The sequence below is a fragment of the Cervus elaphus genome, chromosome 10 (assembly GCF_910594005.1).
Source record: "Cervus elaphus chromosome 10, mCerEla1.1, whole genome shotgun sequence".
NCBI lineage: Eukaryota > Metazoa > Chordata > Mammalia > Artiodactyla > Cervidae > Cervus > Cervus elaphus.
In genome coordinates this window covers 27906684-27934171 of record NC_057824.1, presented here as the reverse complement: position 1 = coordinate 27934171, position 27488 = coordinate 27906684, and the positions used below count along the sequence as shown (strand labels likewise).

At 39.4% G+C, this 27488-nt stretch overlaps 1 protein-coding gene and 1 pseudogene across 5 annotated transcripts in view; one reads left to right on the top strand and one right to left on the bottom strand.

Annotated features, from left to right (window-relative positions):
- The window catches only part of PARN (poly(A)-specific ribonuclease), a 175195-nt gene that overhangs the window by 52265 nt on the left and 95442 nt on the right, over window positions 1-27488 (top strand). For all 4 annotated transcript variants that reach the window (XM_043914370.1, XM_043914368.1, XM_043914369.1 and 1 more), the window contains 3 exons: window positions 5204-5259; window positions 6245-6331; window positions 9011-9085. In XM_043914370.1, coding sequence (XP_043770305.1) covers window positions 5204-5259; window positions 6245-6331; window positions 9011-9085 — 218 coding nt within the window. The remainder of the gene's footprint in view (window positions 1-5203; window positions 5260-6244; window positions 6332-9010; window positions 9086-27488) is intronic.
- Window positions 14786-18113, bottom strand: LOC122702118 (annotated as a pseudogene). The gene is made up of 2 exons (XR_006343187.1): window positions 18102-18113; window positions 14786-15702 (listed from the first exon to the last, which is right to left on the bottom strand). The product of XR_006343187.1 is annotated as an SAP domain-containing ribonucleoprotein-like (transcript).

Sequence of the window (27488 nt, the reverse complement as noted above, 5' to 3'; positions counted from 1 at the left end):
GCCAAAATGAAAAAAAAAAAACAGCTCAGCTGTCATTTGGTGTGTTTCCTGCTAATTTTCTATCTCTGTTTCATTTGCTAATTGAGATTGTACTGTTATATGATTTGGTAACTTAAAAAAATTCAATAAAGGATTTTTCCAAAGACGTTAAAACCGGTGGTCAGCAGCATCGCATTGCTGGTCTTCAGTGGTTTGTCAGGTGGGACATCCTGGTCCTCTTATAACCTGACCTGTGTGTCGGGCCTTCTGTCAGGTGCACATCCACTGCCCTGTGCTGGGTATTACTGGTTTCTTGCCAGTTGTCTCTTTTCTTTTTTTTCTTCTTTTAAATTTATTTATTTGGCTGTGCCGGGTCTTCGTTGCGGCATTCAGGATCCTTAGTTGAGGCATGCGAACTCCTGTGGGATCATGACTCGCAGCATGTGGGATCTAGTTCCCTGACCAGGTATTGAACCCAGGGCCCCCTGCACCAGGAGTGCAGAGTCTTAGACACTAGACTACCAGGGAAGTCCTGCCGATTGCTTCTTTAAGTGGCCCTGAGTACAAGTCACTGATCCACAGTCTTTTTCTGCCATCACGTAGCAGCAGTGGAAACCATGCTGCTGCAGGAGCTAAATGAACTGTTTCCTTTCATTTCTGAATAGAATTATTGGCTTTACACGTAGACTTGGTCATGCGGAATTTTAACAAACTGTAATGATCTCTTTGGTTCCCAGAGGTTTGAGCCTCTGTGCAAAATATTCCTGAATCACCTTCAGGACTTCCTGTCTGCATTTTTGAATGTTACCTTTGCCCTTCTTGTTTTCTTGAGCACAGCTGCATAAAACAGGTTAATACCAGCACTGTTTTGCCCTCCTTTTTCACATTGGACAACTGCAAATGATTCAGATAAGCCACAGTCCAAGACACGCTCTTGTGTCATCAAAGAATACCCTCTGACCTTAGTGTACCTCTTTTGAGCTGCTCATTGTGTCTCGTGCTTGCCAGAATTGGGGTCTGAAGCTTGTTGGTAAGGTCGGAGAATTTTGACAAGTTTGGAGATTCAGTGTGTGTGTGTGCCAGCCTTGGAGGCCGTATTAGTGACTAAAGCTTGTGATGCGGAGGGGCTGCTTTGTTGCCAAGTTACAGAAAGGGTTGGACTTTTGCCAGTGAATTGCCAAGAGAGTAGTTTACACCATCTTTTTTTACATTCTTCTTCAAAATGAGGAAAACAGTGGTCAGCAATTGTTTCCCCCAGTTGACATCTTGCAGAGAACCTAGTTGTTTGCCACAGTTGACCTCCTGGTTTCAGGGAATGGTGGAAGCCTTGTTATTGCTGCCTGGATGTTGAGGTAGTCCTTGGTGTTTGTTTTAATAGTTTTGTGTTTCTCTTAAGTCAAAATGATTTACTGCAAACAAATCATTGAGACTAATACCTTTTTGGAGAAGTTGAGACAAGTCATTATTACCCAGCTGATCAGTGAATCATCATTCGTGGAAATTAACACAGTCTTGAACATACTTTTTTTCTGTGAACCCAGTGATTTTCAGTTCCCAGGTTCTGAGTCAGTGGGGCTTAAGTGGGTGGGGCCCGGGAATTTGCATTTCTATCAAGATGCCTATCTGGGGAAACACATTTTGATAAGTGCTCAAGCTTCTAGGCTCCTAAGAAGCTTTATGTCTGAAATGAAATTCTCCTGTGACTACAAGCCTTCTAACATAGTCTGGATCAGTGTCATACTGCCATGGTCAGAAAAGAATGTCAGCAGATGACTTTCCATGAGTGCCATGCAGCATATGGGCAGCAGAGCCGGGTGGCTGTTTTGGACATAAAGGCATTGTCCACAGCCTGTTCTGTGGAGCCGATTAAGAGGCTGAGCTGAAGTCATCCAGTCTGCTGAGTGAATGACCCCGGAGTGTACTGTGCTCCACCCTTGGATCTGTCGGGATGTTTGAAAGCCGCGCTAAACAACATCGCCAGTGTCATCACAGAACATTAAAAAACTGACAGATGCCCCAAAGGGTAGAATTTATTTTATAGCATCTAGAATGTGAACATGAGTCATGTAGTGTACTGGGATAGAATCCCAATGTACGATTGGCCCTTGTATCAGATGGGAACTTTAATTTTAGTCTTTGACAGAATCATTGTCAGTCCTTCAGAGAATAAGTGCAAAAATAGTGTTTCATCAGGAAGCTTGCAGGAACGTGGCTGGGCCCCACACAGTCTTGTGTGTCTCTACCAAATTATAGCCACCCTGAATCTTCACTGAAATAAAAATAACATTTCCTGCAAGCAATGGTCCGAGTGTGTTTCCAATATCTGCAGATGAAAGGCCTTCTGGGAGAGACTGTTCTTCAATGCAATTCACAGGGAAGGAGCATCCTTTCATGTGCTTGTCAGTATTTCTGCTCGCCTAGTGCATTTCTCTTACGTTAAAATGAAAACTGTTCGGTCAGATGAGCCACACATGAGGTATTTTATCAGATCATCCCAGGGTGTCAGTGTAGGCCATCTGACAGCCAGTCAGTATGAGGCGTGCATGCAATGAAATGTTTTAATTTTCCCTCAAAAGGGCAGGCGGGGATGCTTCCAGAGCAGTGGCCTGCAAACTGTCTGGCCTAAAAGGAGAGGGAGGCCCTCGGCGAGTTGACTTTGGTTCTGTTCCACAGACGCTCAGCTCCAGTTTTAGAATCGGTTTCCCAGTTGCATGGGGTGCAGTCAGCCAAGTCACAGACAGATTGGTTTGCGTGTTCTTCCAGGGTTTGGGGTGATTTGCTTCTCTGTAAAGCCCAAACATGAAGCTGGAAGGATGAGTGAGAAGGGCTATTAATATAATTCATTTGGAAGGGGTTTCTATTTAGTTAAAGTATTGAGTAAGCAAACAAGGTAGTGTAGGATTAACTAACTTAAGAAAAATCTTTTGAGTGTTTCTGCTGAGAATAAATTTTTACTGAGTTTGAACAGAAATGATACTTATAATCGAGATGAAATATTAAAGGACAAACAGCCAGTGTAATGCTTGACAAAATGTATCTTTAAAATTAAGAAAATATATATTTACATGGTGAGAGAATTGGGGAAATCTGCTTTTTAAATGTCACCCTTGTTTGTATTTATACAATAGATTTTCTAAACTTGTTGAGGCCACATGACCTTAAGAGGAAAACAGTATTTTTAAAAGAAATAAAGCAGCTGAACACTCAAACTTGTGATTTTACTTTATATTTGTCTCCCCACAGCAGGTGGGGTAGTGCACAGGATATACGGATTGATTCTACTGGTGTTTTCAGTTGAACTTTCTCTAAGAAAATCTCTAGTTATTACCCCTGGGGCTCACAGTTCTGGTAGCCTCTGTTTTAAGTTTAAAAAATAATCATAAAAGGATTTTTGAAGAACAAAACTCAGTTTCCCAGAACCATTGGCTGCTTTTTTTCAGAGCAGGGAGTGGGGAGTATTTTTTATTTTTGGTTTAATGATATCAGTGTTTTACAAAGCTGTCACAATAGTATAAAATTTTGTGCTTTTTTTAAATTAAAAATTGCCCTACAAGTTACTGATGTTTTGAATTTTTTGAAAGTTATCTTGAAATTAATTCTGTTGGAATGATGAACTGTAATTTACCCACGCACATAGGTTGTTGAATCTGGAGGTTGATTTTGATTACTGGTGCCTTTGAAGGTATAGCAGTGAACATCTTGTTGATTCAGTTTTTATTCTTCTGTTGAAATTTGGGTACACAATTTATTTTTATAGTGGTTGATATGTTTCTTCAACTTTTACTGAAAATTGTTTTGGTTTTTTTTTTTTTTATTTTTGGTTTAGAGTTGGGAGCCATCTCTCAATTTACTAAATGGAGAATTGAGAATTACGTGAACCATAAAAGTATTGATCCTTCTAACCCAGGACTAACTCATCAGGTTCTGGTTGTCAGTAGTAATAACAACCACTTTCGAGGGGAATCTATGCTTTTATATGTCTCATTGTTTTCTGGCGTTGCAGGCGGTATCGATTAAACTGGGTGAACCAGCTACCAGATCCAGAATAGTACACTTGAGCCTAAATTAGTGAACTAAAAATAAATTTGGTTTCTTAGCCATAGGATTTGGTTTATTAAATTGTAGGCTAGGCAACAAGTCCTCAAACCGCAGAGTACCAGGACTTTGTTTTTTCTGGCGTTCACAGAACAGTGGTATTCATGCTGATGGTTCCATTTGTAAACTGGATCATGCCCTGCCTGGCTTTTGAATGCCTGGTAATAATGTGCCTTAATTGCAGGTCAGTGAAGCCAAACTAATTGCTTGTTGGGCACTTGGATTGCCTTTTTAATTTGCTGTATAATGCAGTCCCTACCAGAAATGCACAATATGCCGTTATCTAAATAAAACTCATTAAAATCATCTTACAGACAACAGAATGCCTGATATTTTGCCCACAATCTTGCAAATAAAAGCAAATTGAATGGCATTATGGAGAGCTGTAATTTAGAAGCACTCTTTTAAAAAGTGCCTTTGTATCCATTTTAAAAGTATACATAAATGACTGCTATGGTTTCTATCAGTGTGTTAGGTTTTTTGTTTGTTTTTACCAAGGATTATTTTGCTTCATGCTTTTAATATGTTTTAAATGGGAGTAATGACAGTTCACCCAGTAAGATCAGTACTCATCCAATGATGGCATTTCACTTTAAAAAAAGAAGAAAAGAAAGACATTGGTGACACATTCCTAGCTCACAAAACACCAGTCCATAGGGATTACCTTTACAGTTTGTGGGGACAGTTGTTCACGGGGGTTAAGATGGTCAGTACACTGTAGGACTTGTTTTCTCTCAGTTTCTCTGGATTAACAGGGCAGCTCAGCAGAGGACTTCGTTTTGACTCTTTGATGACTAATTTTATTCATCTAGCTAATATTTATTGAGTAGCTCCTGAACTACTCCAGGAACAGCTCCAGGAACTGTTGTAGGTGTTGGGGATACCAGTTTTTGTTTTCTATTTGTAATAAATATTTCAGACTCAAGAAGTGGGCTCAGTCCTGTCTGACTAATATTTAGCTCTAGAGAAAGATGTGAAGTGGATCTTAAGACTCTTCAAAATGATTTTAGAAATAAGGTAATGTAATTAAGGAGCCTCTACAAAAGAATTTTCTAGATGTTTATATCAGTTGGTTTTTTTTTTTTAAATAGAAGTTAGTCCATTATCCATTTTCCTTTTCTTTTGGTAGGTTATTTCTTATGAGAGTCATGGATATCCCCTATCTAAACTTGGAAGGACCAGACTGTAAGTGAATTTTTTATTTTCTCATTGCATCTGCACATTTAAGTGTGTGGTCTGGAAAGGAGAACAGGAACAGAATTACTGAAGAAAGAGCTTTATTCACTTAAAAATAGCCAGTGATTTTGTGGTTGATATGAATAGTACGCTTAAGTTAATGTTACCCTTGGGCCTTGATTAACCCATCTCTTTACTTACATTTTCCAGTTTATACATGAGTTGAATTTAAAAAAATATATATCTTCTCATCATTACTTCATTTTCACTCAGCACTCTGAGTTCATGATTTTCTGTAAAAAAAATTGTATATGTAATAGATTTCAAGATGTACTAGCTGTGTCAATAACAGTACACTTTCTGTTTTCCAGTTATTTGAGTATGTATATATTTAAGTTTTGTGGTTAGGTTTTTTTTTTTTTTCTTTTTGAAGACCTCAGACAACCAGGCTGTTTGAGAGGTAGTTGTTGCTTCTTCCGATTGTTCTTTTCCATTGCTGTTTTTGTAGCCTTGGTAAATTGCCTTAATATATGCCATAGGCATATAGAAACAGAGGAATTATGCTTTATACACGGTGATAATAATCACTGCAGTAGAAGTTTGAGGACATCCTGTGTCACACTTCATCTTAGTTTTAATGCTCAAACCTGTCGTCCTTGCAGCAGTTCTGTGAGCTGAGTCTCGTCGTCCCCAGTCTGTAACCACGAGTGGCTTGAGTGGTTAGGTCTCTTGCTCTGTGTCGCAGTCACGTGGTGGGTGTGGGATTAGAAATCAAGATTGTGACAGGACCGCGTCTGTTCAAGCACATCCATTCAGTTTGGACAGTGCATTTCTTTTTTTAAGTTGGATACACATGAATGTTAGGGCTCATTTGGTAATTGCAAGGCTCTCATAATTATTCTCCAAGTTAGCCTGGCCTCAGTTTCATTGACGAACCACTGGTCAGCTGTCCGCTTTTCAGCCATCAACCTTTCATCAAAAATTTGTTTTGTAGTGCAGCCTAAACGTGATCACGTCCTCCATGTGACATTCCCCAAAGAATGGAAAACCAGCGACCTTTACCAGCTTTTCAGTGCCTTTGGTAAGTCAAGCAAGTATAGATGTCCTTTCAGGGTCCTGCTCTTCTTACGGTCTAGGTGGTCAAAGTATATAGATGGCTTTAGCTTGGACATAAAAGAGGATTAATATGCAAAGTTTTCATCTCACTCGGAGAGTTTTTGGAGCTTGGTATGCTGCTTTCTTATGCCAATATGACCTGAGGACCTTTTGCTAGCATCCCACAGTAGAGCACTGTTATTCATCTATATCCATGGAAATCAAGAACAGTTAGCCCCTTACGACCCATGGGGAAGAAGTCTAGGCTAAATAATTGTTAAGGTGAAATTGAAAGAGAATACCTGTTTCATAAGGGCAGGCAGTTGCTGCTTGATATCAAATAGCCCAGCAGATAAGCACAGATGTTTGAGAGGACCAAGTATGAGGTAGGTTCTTTTGTTACCTTTTTTTATCAGGTCAGGCCATTAGATTCAATTGAACAGTCTTCTGATTAGGGTTTATAAAGGCCATTCTGATTGTAAGTCTTCAGCAGTGTCTCTTAATTTTAACAAAGTATTTAAACTGTCATCTCTGGAAATTTGTGATTAAAATGGAAACAGCAAAGACTTGATTGTCCAATAATAAGCATGTTTAGTGAATGTTAATGTGTTCCCAACAGCTTAGCATGTAGCCATTTTAGAAAGAGTTGAAGTTTGTTAAAAGATGGTAAGGTATTTATATTTTAGCATCTATAGTAAAAAGCAGATACAAAGTAGAATTCCTATATAACTAACATCATTTTTGTTGAACTTAGAAATCAAACTGAAAGGATGCACCATGCTCTTATCACTGAATGTTTTAGATAGGATTTTTTTCTTCCTCTTTGTGCTTTTCAGTATTTCTTAAAATAAACATATATTAGCTTTTATAAGTACAAAACGTCGTGCAAATTTTAGGAACGTAAATGAACACAAGTGTGTTTCTAGCAAGTTATCCTCATCTTTGCAGATAGTCTAAATGACTTCTGAAATTCTGGTCCTGCTTTTTAATTTAAATGCAGTTAGATTTCACAGCACATTCCTTTGGTAAGCTTTTGATGTTGTTTCCCATCTTGTGTTGCTCTTACCCCTATTTACTCAAGCTTTAATTGGCTAAATTCAGCAGGACGCTCTGAGTAGAATATTTTTCATTTTAATTAAAGAAAGGTTAGCTGTGTGATATTGAACAGGTAACCTCTCTGTATTTGTGTTTCCTCCTTGGACATGATGATGGTGATAATGGTACTGCCTATTTAATAGGCTTGTCAGGATGATCAAATGAGCTGATCCATGGAACGCATTCAGAAGTATGTGGCCTAGAGTAATTACTTAAGAAACGCTAAATATTGTTGTTGAGTCACTAAGTCGTGTGCAACTCTTTGTAACCCCATGGACTGTGGCCCACCAGGCTCCTCTGTCCCTGGGATTTCTCAGGCAAGAATACTGGAGTGGGTTGCCATTTCCTCCTCCAGGGAATCTTCCCAACCTAGGGATTGAATCCACATCTCCTGCATTGGTAGGTGAATTCTTTTCCACTGAGCCACCTGGGAAGCCCCCAAATATTATTTGTGTAAAAAAAACATACAGGGTAGAGAGCTAAGGAAGTCATGGTCGTGACTTTTGTAATTGAGAAGGTCCTGGCACCCCATGGTGCAGCAGGAAGTAAAAGTTCTTTCCTGTGAAGGAGAAGCAAAGCAGTTTTCAAGTGTTCTGAAGCCTTCAAAAATTTTAATAGATAATAAGACATTTTTTCATCACTAAGTTCTGGTGATGTTTAGCCATTTAAAAAAAATTCCAGTCTCCTGTGTTTTTTCAGGAAGAGGGTAGTGGGTAGATCTCTGCTTGCCCTGGGTTTTCTCCAGCTCCCAGCCCTCTGCTCCTCTCCTGCCTCTGTCTGCTCTCCTGCATTCCACTCTTTGCGTTTCGCCTTTGCAGAGGACTTGTCTCTGTATGTGAAAGTCATTTTGTGCCACTATACTGCTTTCTGTCCCTCTGTGTTTTTCTTTTCTGTATTGGTCTGTCTTGGTTTCCTCTCTCTGATGCCTCATCCTCTATCCTCTACCTGTTTTTCTTTATTTGAGTTCTTTCCCTGGCCTTGAGATCAACAGTGAATTTTTCTTATTTCTTACACACATGGTCTCTGGTTTTTACTAGTGATCTTTTAAAAAATATACCAGGCTCATGGACTTTTAGTCTTTTAGTACATGAACCTGGCATATTCCTTCATTTATTTAAGTCTTCATTAGTTTTCATTTGTTTATTTATTTTAAATCCTGACCCCAGCAGTGAAAGTGCCGAATCGTAATGACCAGACCACCAGGGAACTCCCTTCTCCTGATCTTGGTTGGAAAAAAGTCTCTAACCCTGGCAGGAGATTGGGTTGAATGATAAACTGCCTCAGGATTTAATCCAGAAGGATCTTTTTTTGTTTGTTTTTAAAACAAACTTTTAAAGATTCTTCTGGTTGTCCTGGTTTATCTGCTTTCTTGAAGTTTTAACTGTAGTAGCTACTGTGATAGATTTAAGTTTTATTTCTCTTTAGTGCTGAGATTTTGATCATCTTTTAAACTAACACCTCATCTCTCTTTAAATTGATGGATGTTCCGAAATATATCAGATATACAAATGGAATCTGATAGCTATCTAAATAGCTAAATGCTTACTTTGCTTTTAATTCAATATTGCAGGTAACATTCAGATATCCTGGATTGATGACACGTCAGCATTTGTTTCTCTCAGCCAGCCTGAACAGGTACCAATTGGTAAGTGTGTTGGGCCTTTGTCTTGTGTGTTAGCTAAAAGGCGGGAGCTTGCCCACGTCCCAGTCTAGATGCTGTGGTGTTCAGTCAGCTGGTTCACAAGCATTGTTGCCTGGTTTGTTTTGAGCTTGTCTCTAAAATAAAGGAAGTAGTTAGTAAGTATTGCACGTAGATGAGAAAATAAGACAAATGTACTGATTCTTTAGAGATACTCTATCATATATTTTTCACTTTTCTGTTCCTTTCTTATAGCCCTTTTTCTAAAATGATTTGTATGTTTACTTGGAAGGATAAAAAGAGCAAATTGAGAGGAATGGGGGACACCAGATGGTGATTCCTATATTGACCTGTTTGCCTCTGTACTTTTTCCCATTTATTTTATAACTTTTTGTGATTCACTTATTCCATTAAACTGGTATCAAATACTTGTTTTACAAACAAATAAACTGAAAGATACTTCAGTTGCTTCTAAATTAGAATTATAAAAACGTCGAATACCAACTCTCTTATTGTTGGACCCTAAATAGTTTTGATATTAACCATCACAAAACATCCCGTTTTCTTAGGATGCAAAGCTATTGAAGAATATATGTATTGTTCAGCTATTTCTTCACATAGATTTCAAGTTCCCTGGTGTTAATAATAAAAACATGTGAAAATGTTAAGTATGCTGATTAACATTTTCTTCTTATTAAACGAAGTGCCACAGACTAACAGTATATAATTCTGATGATGTATGAGCAGAATATAAGCAGTTCTATATGAAAATTTCTACAAACACAAATTCAGGTCAAATTTTTTTTTGTATTTTAAAAAAAAAGTATATAACCATCACAGGAATATATGCCATGTTATAAAAATGGAAAGTTTAGGCTCTGGAATCATATTGCTATAGTTGTGTGACCTTGGGCAGATTCTTTGATAAGCTTCTGCTTATCTTTATAAACTGAGGACTGTGTTATGGATTTTCTAGGATTGTTGTGAGGATTACATGAAATGATTATGTATATAAAGCTGGCATTGCTTTGAACTTTTATGATGGTTGTTTCGAAGTAGATTTCAGTATGAAAGGCACTGCAGGAGCTCATGACACCAGGAACAGTACTGGATACAGGGTGTGAATGATACTGCTGTTAATAGTGACATGTTTTCACATTTGCTTATTTGTGACCCATCCCCCCACAATCCTTAGAAAGACAGTTTACATGGAATCCGAAGGGAATGGATTATTAGAAACCGAAGGATGACTTCAGGTGTGGGGGCAGGGCCCCTGAGATTAAGACGGTCCTGAGACTTCAGCATGGTTGGGAGAGCACTGATGGGCACTCCCCACCCCAAATCTTTTTCTTCCCCCATGTATCTCTCTCATTTGTTTCTGGCTGTGCTGGGTCTGCCTGCCGTGCGTGGGCCTCCTCTAGTTGTGGCGCTCGGGGGCTGCTCTTCCTGTGGCGCGTGGGCTTCCCATTGCAGTGGCTTCTCTTCTTGCGGAGCTCGGGCCCTCGGCGCGTGGGCTCAGTAGGTGCAGCACCGGACTCGAGAGCACAGTCTCAGGAGTTGTGTTGCAGGGACTTTAGTTGTCCCGAAGCCCGTGAGATCTTCCTAGATCAGGGATCGAACCCATGTCTCCTGCATTGGAATATGGATTCTTAACCCACTGTACCAACAGGGAAGTCCTCCACTCTAAATCTCGTCACATCTTTACTCATTCATTGTTGCCCTTCACCTCCCTCGCTCTGGTCACTGAGCTTAAAAGCTACTGTACTATTGAAAGACGCAAAAATGAGTTAAGGGGATAATCATTACGGGACATCAAATATGGCTTAACAGGAACATTAAAAGAAGCCTTGATACCGCTTACCCGTAAACAAGGAATTATGCCGTGCAGTGGGAGCGAAGGGGATGCAAAGGCTTTAAAGTCACACTGACATGGGACCTAACCTGCCTCTGCCACCTGTCAGCCACGCACCTCGAGGCCTGTTACATAAACTCTAAGCCACAGCTTCCTCACTGAGAGATGGAGATGATGATAGTTACTTTGTAAGATGAGATCACACACTATCTGTCCGTCTGTTTAATTTGGCTTCTCTGGGTCTCAGTTGTGGCACTCAGGATCTTTGATCTTTGTTGTGGCATGCAGGATCTTTAGTTGCAGCATGTGAGCTCTTTGCAGCTTGTGGGATATAGTTCTCCAACCAGGGGCTCTCCAGCCCCTGCATTGGGAGCTCGGAGTCTTAGCCCCTGGACCACCAGGGAAGCCCCACGATCACAGATTTTAAGTTCCCAGCAAAGAGTCTGGCACTCCACCAGCAGTGCTTGATAATTGGTAGTAATTATTATGATACTGCTTGGCCTCCCTCGCTGTGAACAGTAAACATAAGTGTGTGTAAATCTGGAATCTGTAAGACACTAGTGAGTAGTATTTACTTGAAAATGCAAACATAATTCCTTGTTTATGGGTAAGAGGTGTCAAAGCTTCTTTTAATGTTCCTGTTATACTGTATTTGATGTCCTGTAATGATTGTTCCCTTACTTATTTTTGCATCTTTCAATAGTACAGTAGCTTTTAAGCTCAATATTTTATTCAGTGATACCTGAAATCAGGGAGCTAGATTTCAGAATCACGTAGCCACAGAAGTCCTCTGATTTGTTCATTTGGCCGTCTTATTCACCACTGGGGGCTTCCTTGGTGGCCCAGATGATGAAGAATCTGCCTGCAATGCAGGAGACCTAGGTTTGATCCCTGGGTCAGGAAGATCCCCTGGAAAAGGAATGGCTACCCACTCCGGTATTCCTGCCTGGAGAATCCCATGGACAGAGGAGCCTGGCGGGCTACAGTCCATTGAGCTGCAAAGAGTCAGACACGACTGAATGACTGAGGCACAAACGCACTCACCCCTGGATCCCCCTCTCATGCCTGGCCTGTGAAAGGGCCATGTAGGGAATCGGCCAAGATGAAACTGTGACCTTTTTACCTTTCTTCTTCCTAGGTTAAGAAGTTAGGTGATTGCTTTTTTTTTTTTTTTTAATTCCTTCTCTTCTTTATTTTTTATTTATTTTATTATTATTTTTATTTTGGGGATCTTTGTTGCGGCATGTGGGCTTTCTCTAGTTTTGGTGCACTGTGACTACTCTCTAGTTGCAGTGTGCTCACTCCTTGCAGTGGCTTCTCTTGTTGCAGAGCATGGGCTTTAGAGCCGGAGGGCTTAGTAGTTGCGGCACGTGGGGTTAGTTGCCCAACCAGGGATCACACCTGCGTTCCTCCTTTAGAAGGCGATTCTTAACCACTGGACCACGAGGAAAGTCCTGTGACTTGTCTTTTGATACATGCAGCTTTACTAAGCAAGTCTAATATTCCACAGTAGTCTCTCTTCTGACAGAAAAGACAACTCTTAACGTAAATACCTGGCCATTTGCATGTACTGTGCCTATGACTGCAGTTTTCTTAGCCAGAAGCCGTCTCTTACTAAACCATCCTCTCCCCCCAGAAGCCTGGCTCTGTCCTGCTTCCATCCCCGCCTCAGCCTCAGCATCAGTGTCTCCAGGTATCTTCTTAGGCTTCCTTTACAGCGGTTTGGGCCCCGTTCTCTGTACGGAGCCTGGTACCCTTTCTTAGCATACCTTGCTTCCCTGGTTGTCTTCCCAGATGGACTGGAGACTCTGAGAGCAGGGACCTCATCTCTTGTTTGCCATTGTGTTTTCAGGGCTTCGAGTTGTAGTGTCTGATGTTAGAAGTGTATGAATAATGTTAGAAGTGTATGAATATGTAGAAACTCTGAGAGCAGGGACCTCATCTCTTGTTTGCCATTGTGTTTTCAGGGCTTCGAGTTGTAGTGTCTGATGTTAGAAGTGTATGAATAATGTTAGAAGTGTATGAATATGTTAGAAGCTGAATAAATGCCATTCAAGGTGTCATGACTTAGAAATGCCTTTTTGCACTTGCTGGGTGTATCTCGTGTCTCAGGCCTTGTGCTATGATTTCTGAAACGATGCAAATGTTTCACTGAAAGACACTGTAGAATTTGTTTTTTATCGTGGTAATTTTACTGATGAGCGAGACCCAAGATATTTAATATGCTGCAAATCCTGTTAATGTTATCTTAAACAAATTACTTATTCATTTCAGCGGAAACACAGGGCCTGTTAGATCAATAACATAACATTGGAAAAATCATTAAATGCCTGTTTATATTGCAGCTTGTAATGGCTTCTTTGGCTCAGTTACAAACTATTTTTGATTTACATTTAAGGAGTTGCTTTTTAACTGACACCTGTCTTTTTTTTTTTTTTTTTTTTTCTTCATCGTGCTGAGTCTAATCAAGATTTCTTCAAAGCGTTTTCATGACTATGACAGCTCTTTCTCAGGTCTATCAAAATGATTAAAACTCTTCTCCTGAGTGCCATTTAGTTTGATTCCTGTTGCTTTTTGTTTCTTTGTTTCTTCACATTCTTCCCCTCTGTCTAGGAAGACAGCCTGTGGCCAGTGTGGGACTTGATGCCATGGAGGAGATCACTGAGCCTCATCGTTTGAGAATTTTTCTCGGAGTCATTGAATAAGAAATCACCTATAATGGTCACATCTGAATAACTCAGACATATTTAGGATTTTTATATACCTAATGCAGTCTTCAGAGAAGGCAATGGCAACCCACTCCATTGTTCTTGCCTGGAGAATCCCAGGGACGGGGGAGCCTGGTGGGCTGCCGTCTATGGGGTCACACAGAGTTGGACACGACTGAAGTGACTTAGCAGCAGCAGCAATGCAGTCTTATTAAATGGGGGAAAGAGCTCAACAATATTTCAAATGTACTGGCACTTCCTAGTCTTACTCTCAATATTTAGACATTGTCTTATGTGTCCTTAGGCTCCTCTGTCCATGGAATTCTCCAGGCAAGAATACTGGAGTGAGTAGCCATTCCCTTCTCCAAGGGCATCTTCCTGACCCAGGTCTCCTGCAGTGCAGGCAGATTCTTTACATTGTGAGCTACCAGGGAAACCCCTTAAATACATTATAAGGCATTATCCCTCTGCCTGTAATTCTTATAGAAATAGCTTGAGGAAAATTAGCTTTTCATTTGTTTTGAAAGTCAGAGTTTGGAGCACACCATGAATACTACAGAGAAATTTTAAAAAGCAAAAATTGATGAAGGCACTGTAGAAGAGGTAAAAAAAACCTAGTGGTTATTCTGTAAAGCTAGCCCCCATTCAGGGAGTTACAGAAATTCCTGATATGCTGCCTTAGGAGCTTGTTCATGATGAGTTTACGGGGATGGGTAGGTACCTGGCTTTACAGCTTCACTTCAGTCCCTAGTATGAGTGTATTTATGTTAAATCATCCTTTTAAAAGCCCAGCTTGTGATTGTGCTGAACAGATAAACATCAGAGTTGTGATGTGGTTTTTGAGGTGATTATTCAGTACTGGATTTCCAAAGAGGCTGCTTATAACTTCACCTGTGCTTTTTGTTAGCCTTTTAAAGTTTACCGAATCTGAAGAGGTACTTATTTGTGGGATTGATTTGTGTTCTCGTTTTTCCTCATTCACTCTAGGTTCCTGACTTTGTTGCTTTTTTCAAAGAACCAGCTTTTGGCTGACTTCCTTTTTTCTGTCTTGTTTGCTGATGTCTATTTTGTTGGATTCTGCTTTGCTGTTTTCTTTCTTTTTTAAGTTGCTTTGTATTTACTTTGCTCTTCTTTACCAGTTTCTTTTTTTTTTTTTCTTTTTTCTATTCTTTTTTTTATTAAAAAGCAAAATAATAATTAAAAAACAACAACACAACAACAAAAACCTTTAAGTTGGAACTGCAATAAGTCAAACTGCTGCTGGAGTTCACAGATGTACCTGGGGTACATGCTCCCTCATTGCAAGGCAGGACCTAGGCACATAACTGTGCATTTAGGTATGTAGGTGACCAGGAAGAGTCAAAGAGGTGGAAAACACTGGAGAACAGAAAGCATTAAAAGCTTTTCATCAGGCAATTCCACAGCGCTCTGCTCTTTGCCTCTGCTTTGCCTCTATATCCTCTGTGGTTCCTGTTCCAGCTGAACTTGTGACAATCCCAAATTGCTCCTTCCTCTTTTTCAGCTTTTCGTCATCCTCCGACTTTCTGGAGATTGAAGAGACATTCAAACCAAACCTTTGAGCTCTTTCTTTTAGCTTATCCAGGTTAACCATAGGCCTGGTGTCAGACGACAGACCTTTTGATGGAACTGGAGAAATCCCAAATCTAGTTGCCCGGGCAGCTTTCTTACTCTCTAAACTCACAGGTACATTGAATCGTTCAACTCTCTTCTGCATCCTCTCAGTCTGTGGTATTTCAGATGTAATTTTTACCACTTTTTTCTCTGCTGCCACATCAACAGTTTTTTCAGGAGGTTCTTCCTCTTTGACAGGCAGTTCTAAGGTCTTTGGTTCTTCTTCCTCTGTTTCATCTCCCAGTACCTCTTCTTCATTTGCCTCCTCTTCAGCATGGTCTTCCAAGATATGCCTGGAGCCTGTTGATGAGATCTTGTTTTATTCCCTTGGTCTCCAAACCACGAGCAAGACACTCCTGCTTTAGTTCAGCAAGCTTCAGCTTATGAAGCTCCACCGTCTCAGTCGCCGTCTTGTTACCCCTTATCAGTTTCTTGAAGTAGAAAGTTATGTGCTTCCCCCTCCGCCGCCAACACCCCCGCCCCGCCGTCTTCTAAAATATTTTTGAGCCTGGCTTCCAATAGCTTAGCAGTCCAGCCAGTGATCAGTCAGGTGTGCTTGAGCACCTTGAGCCATTAAGGCTTTCCGCTTTTGCCGACAAGGTTTGGGAATGTTCAGCATCCCACTTTCAAGCAGTTCATAAGTCTGCCCCAGTTTTCACTTTTGGGTGGACCTTCTTTCTCCAGTGTAAGTGCACAAGGCCTCACGCCCAGCCAGCAGTGTGTATGTAGCTAAGACCCTCTCCCAGTCATTGATTTTGACCTCTTTTTGTTTCTGATACAAGCATTTAAAGCTGTAAGTTATCCTCGAAGCACTGTTTCAGGTCCATTCCATCAACTGTACTTTGTGTTTGCATTATTGTTAAGTTAGACACGTTTTCTAAAGGCTCCTTTAACCAGGGATTATTGGGAAGGGTGTTGTTTAATTTTCAAGTACTTCGAATTTTCCTAGATTTCTTATCGTTACTACTTTATAATTTAATTGTGTTGTTATTAGAAATTTTAGTATGATTTCAATCCTTTTAAACGCAGTGAGATTTGCTTTATAGCCTCATATAAGATATGACCTGTCTTGCTGAACATACTGTGTACACTTGTATGTAAATGCTGCGGGATAAGGTTTGATCTGTAAATATCACTGTTGTTCAGGTATTGTATCTTTACTGATGTTTTATTTAGTAGTTCTGTCCATTTTTGAGAGACGGCGTTAAAATCTCGTATGATTGTAGAAGTGTCTGTTTGCCCCTTTCATTTTGTCATGTTTCATGTCATTTATTTTGAAGCTGTTATAATTGTTTTGTCTTTCTGGTAAATTCATTCATTTGTTATTATGAAATGCCTGTCTTTATCTTCTGTGTTACTGTTATTTTTAAGTCTAATTTGATATTAATATAGTTAGTCTTTTTTATGTTTGGTAAATCCTTTATGGTGTATCCTTTTTCTTCCATTTACTATGAGCCTATCTATGTATATATAAAATAATCTCTTGTATTTGCAGACAGCGCATAGTTGGGTATTGCTTTTTTTTAAAAATCCATTCTGATAACTCTGACTTTTTATTGGAGTATTTAGTCCATTGATATTTAGTGTAGTTATTTCTATGCTAAGGCTTGTCATTTTAAAGTTTGTTTTTTGTTTATTCACTCTGTTTTTTATTCCTTTGTTTCCCCCTTTCCTATCTTCTTTTGGATTATTTGAAAAATTTTTAAAAATTCCATTTTAATTTTTCTGTTGGCTTTTTAGTGCTATGCCTATTTGCTTTAGAAATTTCAACATGTATTCATAACTTTTCACAGTCCTCTTAGAGTTCATGTTCTCATATAGAAGGTAGAAACCTTTGTATGTATATTCCACAGAATTCAGTACATTTAAATAGCTCCATTTACTCTAATTACTATTGTCTTTCTGGCTGTGATTGGCGTATATATTACATGTGCTGTGATTATAAATCCCACAGAATGGTGTTATAGCTTTGCTTTAAGTAGTCATATGTATTTTAAGAAATTAAAAGGATGAATTTTTGTATTTTCCCAGATATTTACCATTTCACATGTCTTCATTCATTCCTGAAGATCCAAGTTTCTTCAGTGTATCATTTCACTTCAGCCTGAAGAACTCCTTTAGTATTTCTTATAGTGCTGGTGTGGTGGCAACTGTTTCTCTTGGTTTTTCTTTTTCTGAAAATGTCTTTTTTTGCCTTCATTCATGTAGGACATTTTAGCTGGGTATAGAATTCTGGGCTTTTCTTTCAGCATTTAAAGATGTTCCACCCTCTTCTGGCTTCCATGGTTTCTGATGACAAGGTTGCAGTCATTTGAATCATTGTTGCCCTCTGTGTAACAAATTGTTTTTCTCTGACTACTTTAAAGATTTTTCTCTTTACCATTGGTTTTTTTAGAGTTTGCATATGATGTTCTTAGGCATGGCTTTCTTTGTAATTATCCTTTTGGGGGTGACTGAACTTCTTGAATCTATAGATTTGTGTCATTTATCAGGTTTGGGAAGTTTTTAGACATTATTTGGATATATTTTTCCTGCTCTGTATTCTCTTACCTGTTCTTTTGGGACTTCAGTTACCTATATGTAGGAGACCTTTTGATTTTTTTCCTATGTTCCCTGATGCTCTGTTCATTTCTTTTCTACCTTCCCCCCCCTTCTTTCCCTCCCTACAAGATCACTGACTCCTCCCTTAGTCATCATTATTCTGCTATTAAGCCCGTCCAGTGAATTTTTAAATTTTATGTATTTTTTAGCTCCGTGTTTTCATTCAGTTTATTTTTCACTTTTCTACTTATCTGTTGAGATTTTTTATTTTGAGCCTATATATCTTTACCTTGATGAACATATTCGGAATAGCTAGTTTAAAGTCTTTGTCTAGTAATACCAGTGTCTGTGTCAGCTAAGCATTGGTACCTGTTGATTACCTTGCTTTTGAGACTGGGTCACATTTTCCTGACTCCTCATATATTCAGTAATTTGGGATTGTTTCCTGGACAGTGTGACTATTCTTTTGTGGTGACTTTGGGTTCACTTATATTCCTCAGAAGAGTGTTGCTGTTTTTGTTTTAGCTTTAACATGCAATTGGCTTAAACTTCAAAGCCTCTCATGCTTGTGGTGGGAAGTAGCTTGGATATTAGCAGTTGCGACTGCTTTTGCTCTGCCACGCGCATGGCCAGGGGTCAGCCAGTTGTGCTGTGTGTGCTCAGTCGGTTTTCAGTCATGTCCGACTCCTAGGCGACCGTATGGACTCTAGCCGGCCGGGCTCCCCGTCCATGGGATTCTCCAGGCAAGAATACTGGAGAGGGGTGCCATGCCTTCCTCCAGGGGGCCTTCCCGACCAAGGGATTAAACCCGTGTGTTTTGTGTCTCCTCCATTGGCAGATGGGTTCTTTACCAATAGTGCCCCTGGAAAGCCCACATTGGGGTGCTCATACTCTGGTTTCCTCTTTTCTAGGACTTCTTCGTCATTCCATATTGCCACTGGTTACCCTTTTTTCCCCCCACCCCGGTTCCTCCGACGAGAAAGACATGGAATTTCTCTATCAGAGTTTTAATTCCTTTGCCCTTTTTACTACAGATTCCCTTTAGGGCAAAGACACATTAAAAAAAAAAAAAAAAAAAAACCAACAAAAAATCCAAAAACCCAGGAAATACACTCTGTGCTAGTTTGCTTCCTTCAAGTTTTGACTCCCCTCCAGTGTCTCTCTGTTTCTGTCCCAGGGCCCTTGAATACTTGTTTTTAGCGTTTTCCCCCAGAGTTGTCATCAGTGGAAAGGTCAGCTTGTTAGGAGCTTATTCCTCCATCTTGGAGGTGGAATGCTTTTACTTTTGCTTTTCATTTGTTGCCCCTGTAGCATCTGCTTTTGATGCAAAACTTCCTGCTGTACTATGCCATGCTTGAACTACGTCTTCCTCTTTGTTTAATAACATTTTATGTTAATACAATAACAACCTGTCGCTTACTTCCTCTAACCAGTTAAAAAGTTTCAGTTCAGTTCAGTCCCTCAGTCATGTCTGACTTTTTGCAACCCCATGGACTGCAGCACTCCAGGCCTCCCTGTCCATCACCAGCTCCCAGAGTTTACTCAAACTCATGTCCATTGAGTCGGTGATGCCATCCAACCATCTCATCCTCTGTCGTCCCCTTCTCCTCTTGCCTTCAATCTTTCCCAGCATCAGGGTCTTTTCAAATGAGTCAGCTCTTCGCATCAGGTGACCGAAGTATTGGAGTTTCAGCTTCAACATCAGTCCTTCCAATGAACATTCAGGACTGATTTTCTTTAGGATGGACTGATTACATCTCCCTGCAGTCCAAGCAACTCTCAAGAGTCTTCTCCAACACCACAGTTCAAAAGCATCAATTCTTCAGCGCTCAGCTTTCTTTATAGTCCAACTCTCACATTCATACATTACTACTGGAAAAACCATAGCCTTGACTAGACGGACCTTTGATGGCAAAGTTATGTCTCTGCTTTTTAATATGCTGTCTAGGTTGGTCATAACTTTTCTTCTAAGGAGTAAGCGTCTTTTTATTTCATGGCTACACTCACCATCTGCAGTGATTTTTGAGCCCCCCAAAATAAAAATTTAGTTCCTTTTAAATACCACGCATATACTGATAGACAGTATCCTGACAAATGATTGGTGGTTTTGCTTCTATCTGTGGTGCTTTTCATAGTTGGCTAGTGTGTTTCTGTATATTTATTCTTGTCAAAGGAGAAATGCACAGAACAGTCAAGAACCAAAAAACAAGTGATATTTTTCCTTTCTTGGTAATTTTCCTAATCTTAAATGGTATGTGGGTTCAACAGTTATCTTGAATTATAAATTATGGCAATAAATAAATGAGTTCAACCACAACATGCCTTTTTAAAATAAAAATTCTTTTAAATAAGCTTGTTTTGGAGGGAGAGGATAGATGACTTAACTTTTGGTTAAAATTATACATGATTTTTATGCCATAAGTACTGGATCCTGAAAGCAATGTTCTGTTTTGTTTTTTGACCACACCATGCAACATGTGGGATCTTAGTCCCGTGACCAGGGGTTGTCCGTGCTTCCTGCAGTGGAAGCGGGGAGTCCTAACCATTTCCAGGGAAGTCCTTATATTTGTTTTTATACAGAACAAGATTTTTTTTTTTTTTCCCGTAGTAGTGGCTTATCAAGTACTTCAGTTTGGTAAAGGAAAATCATTATTAGTATGAAGCATGCATGTCTAGGGACTGTGGTCAAAATCTTAAAAAAAAAAAAATGCATGTCTGTATGTTTTGTGTTGATATCTTCTCATTTGAAAACTTGTAAGAGCAACTGACTCTTTTTATTCCCCCTGTAAATCATTTAATCCACAAAAGGCACTGTGGAAATTTTTAATAATATTTATTAGGAACCTTCTTGTTTGCCTAATTCCCTTATGTGTTTAATCTTGAGAGTTAGCAGTCTTATGCACCTCTGCTGTGAAATCTGTATCAGGCAGATTTATTTAGGAGCGTGACAGTAACTTGGACTCTTCCTAATTAAGGCATTAGCTGGTGTAAGAATAGGGCAGAAAGTTTCCTGACTGCCAGATAAGGCTTCCCAAGTTCTTAATAGAATTAGCAGTGTTAAAGCAAGCAGTGCAGAAATGAGTCCTGTGGCAGTGAGAATGTCACCAGGAGAAACACAGGGTTTGTGCTTCAGAGGCTGGAGCTTCACCTTCTCTTCATTTGCTTATTGTTCAAGGAACTGGGTTTGATCTTTGTGTTTTAGGGGCCATATTATATCTGGTTCGAAGACTGTTTGCTTTGTGATGCACTGGCCGAATATTCAGGAAATTTATCCATCAAATATAGTTGTCATGTCATTTGTTAAAATATTGTTTTTGTTTTGCTCTCCCACTTCCAATTTTAGAAGTAAATCAAACTCACTATAGAAAATGTGAGAAATATCTGGAAATACAAAGAAGAAAACAGTTGAACCATGGTCTCACCATCTAGATATGAATGCTAGCAGTATTTTGGTCAGTGTTTCCTGTCAGTTGTTTTACTCTGTCTGGATGAGAATTTTTATGATGTTTTTAATACTAGAGACCTGACTTGAAATGCGTTTTTCAAAAACAATCACATATTTATTTTAGATTTTTGGCTGTGCTGAGTCTTCCTTGCTGCACAGACTTTTCTCTAGTTGAGGTCTGCAGAGGCTGCTCTCTAGTTGTGGTGAGTGGGCTTCCCTCTGTGGTGGCTTCTCTTGTTGCAGAGCATTGGCTCCAGGGAGCTCAGGCCTCAGCAGTTGCGGCTCGAGGACTCTAGAGTGTAGGATCGGTAGTTGTGGTGCATGGGCTTAGTTGTTCTGAGGCACGTGGGATGGGATCTTCTTGAGAGCCCATGTCTCTGGCCATTGGCAAGTGGATTCTTTACCACTGAGCCTCCAGGGAAGCCCTAAATGGTTTTTAGATCTGCTTTTTAATTTAACGTTATTTCACAAGCACTTCCCATGCCATTACACATTTTTCTACAAGTTTTCTTTTAATGGATGCACTCTATTTCATTGTATAGATATATATAACTTATTTAACTGGAATCCCTTCTGGATGTATAAGTTATATCCACATTTTTACTATTTTAAATAGCTTCTTTAATGAGCATCTTTGCCTTTATTTATCTGATTATTTTCCTAAAATAAATTCTGAAGACGTGACATCATAATGATGATCTTAAAGAAAAAAAATCTAAAACAAGTAGCTTTTTCCTCTTATTGAACAGTGATAATTTTTGTTAATAGAAAAGTTTTAAAGTACCAAAAAATTAAGAATTTGTGTAGCACCCCTCTCATTCTTAACAGATAATGCAGTAGCATTTGAGATGTACTTTTGAATTGTGTATATTATATTTAAGTATATATTCATCTTATAGTATTTTATGCTTTACGTATTGTTTTACTGTGTTCTTTTAATAGTGCTTCATGTCTGTGTAATAAGCTCTTTATATTTTTTCATGTTTAGTTGAATAACATTTCATCATGAATGTATCACTTATTTAACCAGTTTTGTGCTGGACATTTGTACAGTTTTAGGCCTCTTTACTCCTATTTCAAGATAAGTTTTTATTTATTCTTCAGATTGAGCTTAGAATTGTTCTGTTAGGGTCACTCAAAAGGTCCACTTGGATTTTTCACTGCTATTTTAACAAGTTAATTCCACTGGCATCTTTATTTAGACATATTCAGTCTCTGTGGTGAGGTATATGTATCTTTTCCTTTACTCAGATAATTTTGTGCATCTTTGAATGTAGTTGTGTGTCCTGTGGTCCTCGGGTTTATCAACATACTTTTCAGGGTTACACAGAATAAGTTAGAGAGCAGGTTCCATTGCGTCTGTCTCAGAGAACAGGCTCCTGTGTCCTCTACGTCTCCCGGAGTTTTCTCAGATTCATGTCCATTGAGTTGGTGATGCTGTCTAGCCATCTTATCCTCTGCTGTTCCCTTCTCCTTTTGCCTTCAGTCATTCCCAGCATCAGGGTCTTTTGCAGTGAGTAGGCTGTTTGCACCAGGTAGCCAAGGTATTAGAGCTTCAGCAACAGTCTTTTCCAGTCAATATTTAGCATTGATTTCCTTTAGGATTGACTGGTTTGATCTCCTTGCTGTCCAAGGGACTCTCAAGAGTGTTCTCCAGCACCACAATTTGAAAGCATCAATTCTTTAGCACTCAGCCTTCTTTATGGTCCCACTCTCACATCAGCACATGACTACTGGAAAAACCATAGCTTTGACTATATGGACCTGGCTTTTTAATATGCTGTCTAGGTTTGTCATAGCTTTCCTTCCAAGGAGCAAGCATCTTTTAATTTCAAGGCTGCATTCACCGTTTGCAGTGATTTTGGAGCCCAAGAAGATAAAATCTCTCACTGCTTCCACTTCTTCCCCTTCTGTTAGCCATGCTATGATGGCACCAAATGCCATGATCTTAGTTTTCTGAGTGTTGGTTTCAAGCCAGTTTTTTCAGTCTCCTCTTTGACTCTCAAGAGGCTTTTTAGTTCCTCTTCATTATCTGCCATTAGAGTGGAATCATTTGCATATCTGAGGTTGTTGGTATTTCTCCCAGCAGTCTTGATTCCAGCTTGTGATTCATCCAGCCCAGCATTTCATGATGTACTCTGCATATAAAAGTTAAATAAGCTAGGTGACAATATACAGCCTTGTCATAAATCCTTTCCCAATTTTGAATTGTTCAGTTGTTCCATGTCTGTTTCCAACTGTTGCTTCTTGACCTACATACAGGTTTCTCAGGAGACAGGTAAGGTGGTCCAGTACTCCCCATCTTTTTAAGAATTTTCCACAGTTCGCTGTGATCCACATAGTCAAAGGCTTTAGTGTAGTCAGTGGAGCAGAAGTAGATTTTTTTTGGAATTCCCTTGCTTTCTCTGTGATCCAATGAATGTTGGCTATTTGATCTCTAGTTCCTCTGCCTTTTTTAAACCCAGCTTGTACATCTGAAACTTATTGGTTCACATACTGCTGAAGCCTAGCTTTGAAGGATTTTGAGTATAACCTTGCAAGTATGTGAAATGAGTGCAGTTGTATGGGAGCTGGAGAATTCTTTGGCATTGCCCTTCTTTGGGATTGAAATGAAAACAGACCTTTCCCAGGCCTTTGTCCACTGACGAGTTTTCCAAACTTGCTGACATATTGAGTGCAGCACTTTAATAGCATCATCTTTTAGGATTTTAAATAGCTCAGCTGGAATTCCATCAACTCCACTAGCTTTGTTGGTAGTAATGCTTTCTAAGGCTGCTTGACTTCACACTCTAGGATGTCTGACTCTAGGTGAGTGACCACACCATTGTGGCTTTCCAGGTCGCTAAGACCTTCTTTATCCAGTTCCTGCCGCCTCTTCTTAGCATCTTCTGCTTCTGTTAGGTCCTTATTGTTTCTGTCTTTTGTTGTGCCCATCCTTGCGTGAAATGTTGCTTTGATTGCTCTAATTTTCCTGAGGAGATTTCTAGTCTTTCTCACTCTATTGTTTTCCTCTATTTTGCTACATTGTTCATTTAAGAAGGCCTTCTTATCACTCCTTGCTGTTCTTTGAAACTCTTCCTTCAGTTGGGTATATCTTTCTCTTTCTCCTTTGCCTTTAGCTTGGCTTCTTTCCTCAGCTATTTATAAAGCCTCCTCAGGCAACCACTTTACCTTCTTGCATTTCTTTTTCTTTGAGATGATTTTGGTCTGTATACTGTACAGTATTTTGAAGCTCTGTCCATATTTCTTCAAGCACTCTGTCTACTAGATCTAATCCCTTGAATCTATTCATCACCTCCACTATATGAGCATAAGGGATTTGATTTAGGTCATTTTTGAATGGCCTTATGGTTTTTCCTATTCTCTTCAATTTAAATCTGAATTTTGCAATAAGGAGCTCATAATCTGAACCACAGTCTGTTCCAGGTTTTGTTTTTTTTTTTAACTGACTGTATACAGCTTCTCGATTTTCAGCTGCAAAGAACATAGTCAATCTGATTTCTATATTGACGATCTGGTGATGTCCATGTGTAGAGTTGTCTCATGGGTTGTTGGAAAAGGGTGTTTGCTATGACCAGTGTGTTCTCTTGACAAAACTCTGTTGGCCTTTGCCCTGCTTCATTTTTCACTCCAAGGCTAAACTTGCCTGTTACTCTAGGTATCTCTTGACTTCCTGCTTTTGCATTTCAGTCCCCTATGATGAAAATAACATCTTTTTTTTGATATTAGTTCTAAACGGCATTGTAGGTCTTCATAGAACCAGTCAACTTCAGTTTCTTTGGCATCAGTGGTTGGGGCATAGACTTGGATTGCTGTCATGTTGAATGGTTTGCCTTGGAAACAAACCAAGATCATTCTTTCGTTTTTGAGATCACACTCAAGTACTGCATTTTAGACGCTCTTGTTAACTATAAGGGCTACTCCATTTCTCCTAAAGGAGTCTTGCCCTCAGTAGTACATATCATGGCCAGCTGAATTAAATCCACCCATTCCTGTCCATTTTAGTTCACTGATTCCTTAGGTGTTGATGTTCAATCTTGCCATCTCCTGCTTGACCACGTCCAATTTACCTTGATCCATGGACCTAACATTCCAGGTTTCCATGCAACATTGTTCCTTAAGGCATCAGATTTTACTTTCAACACCAGATACATCCACAACTTAGTGTTGTTTCCGTTTTGGCCCAGCCATTTCATTCTTTCTGGAGCTGTTATTAATTGCCCTTTGCTCTTCCCCAGTAACATGTTGGACATGTTCTGTCCTGGGGGTCTCATCTTCCGGTGTCATATCATTTTGCCTTTTTATACTGTTCATGGGGTTCTCCAGGTAAGAATACTAGAATGATTTGCCATTTCCTCCTGCATTGGAGAGGAGGAGGAAACGTTTTATGAGAAGTCTTCACTATGACACATTCATTTTGGCTGTGACCCATGAAGGGGATGAAAAATATTGCCAGTGAAATCTCTTGGGATGGTGAAACTACAGGTAAATTTTACTTTCTTGTGGTTTTTTTTTTTTTTTCTGTTTTCTGATTTTTCTGTAGGACAGGTATTACCTGTATATTAAAATTTAACAATGAAGGCGTACTTCTTTCATTTTTACATGTGCAGGAAGACAGCAGAAGGAAACTTCTTGCTTCTAAAATTCTTAAATGTCTAGCATGTTGTTGACTGTAGTTATTTTATGGTACCTTTTTCTTGATCATGAAATTTATGGAATTAGTTCTTCTGAATTTTCCTTCTTCAACTTTTTGGTGTAAATCTGCTATTCTGGGAAGGTAAGTATGAAGCATTTTTGATTTGTATTATTTGTTGATCATATTTCCACTGTTGAGTATTTTTACAACCCGTCTTTTCTTGTTTATCCTGGAAAGAAGCCCAAATATCACTTTTGTAGCAGGATGAATGACACTTCATTATGTTCAGAAAAAATGCCAGAAAATACTAGACCATTGGAGTGTTAAATAATTTGTAATTGATGGTGATGGTGACCCTGGCAATTCAGATCAGGGTTTTACCTTAATTTCTACACCTTAATATCAACATATCTAGATATTTACTAGTGTGTTTCAGGTTGCATGCTTATAAAAAGCATAAAAAGCAAGCATGGCTTAAAATAAGTGTTTAGTAATAAGGCTTTATATTACACTGTCCTACTAGTAGGAATGTCTTTTATTCTTTCTTAATTGGAGCAACATGGGGAGCTTCATGGAGGTTTGTTTTCTAATTGCTTCACAGGCCAAAGAGCAAACTGCTACAGTATTGGGGAAAGGAACGAAAAAGAGGGCTTCCCAGGTGGCACTGGGTTAGAGAATCGGGCTGCCAGCGCAGGAGATGCTAGAGACTCGGGTTTGATCCCTGACTCGGGAAGATCCCCTGGAGTAGGAAATGATAACGCACTACAGTATTCTTGCCTGGAAAATGGCATGGACAGAGAAGCCTGTGGGCCTCAGTCCATGGTGTTGAAAAGAGTTGGACATGGCTGAGGAACTGAGCACACAGACAGCATGGAAAAGATACCAACACATGAAGATAAAACTTTGCAACTGAGCCTTTTTCCCCTCAAAAATCCTTTATTGTTATTATGTAGATAATTTAAAGGAAAGGGAAATAAATTATTATAGCATACTATCTAGCAAAACAGTATGAACTACTTGCAGGATGGATACCTACTGATTTTAGTAATTATTGTTTCTCAAAATATGAACTGTGTTATAGTATGAGCTGGGTCACATTTAGATGTGCATTTTTATAATCGTATATTTAATGTAAGCCTTATTGATTTATCATTGTATATTGGTAGAAACCTTGTATTTTTATGTTCAGTGTTCTTTATAGTCATGGCAGAGAAGAGAATAATTATGAGGTGGTTTGCAAGGTTTTTTAAAAAGACGGGTTTCTAGAAATTCCCTGGTGGTCCAGTGGCTAGAACCCTGAGCTTCCACTGCAGAGGGAAAGGGTTCCGTCTCTGGTCGGGAAACTAGGATCCCATAAGCTGTGTGGCGTGACCAAAAAAAAAAGCTGGGTTTCATTTGAAAGCTGCAGTGTTAATCTTTGCATAAATATTTGCCTGTCTACTGTTGAAGAACCAAGGGGGACCTGAACTAGGAAATAGAGATGAAATAACAAGGGTTTCCACACTCAAGGAATTCTTGGTTTCGTGATGCAGATAGGTGTCTAGACAACTAGTGCCTCAGGACACCCTGGGGGCTGGGAGGACACTCAGCTCAGG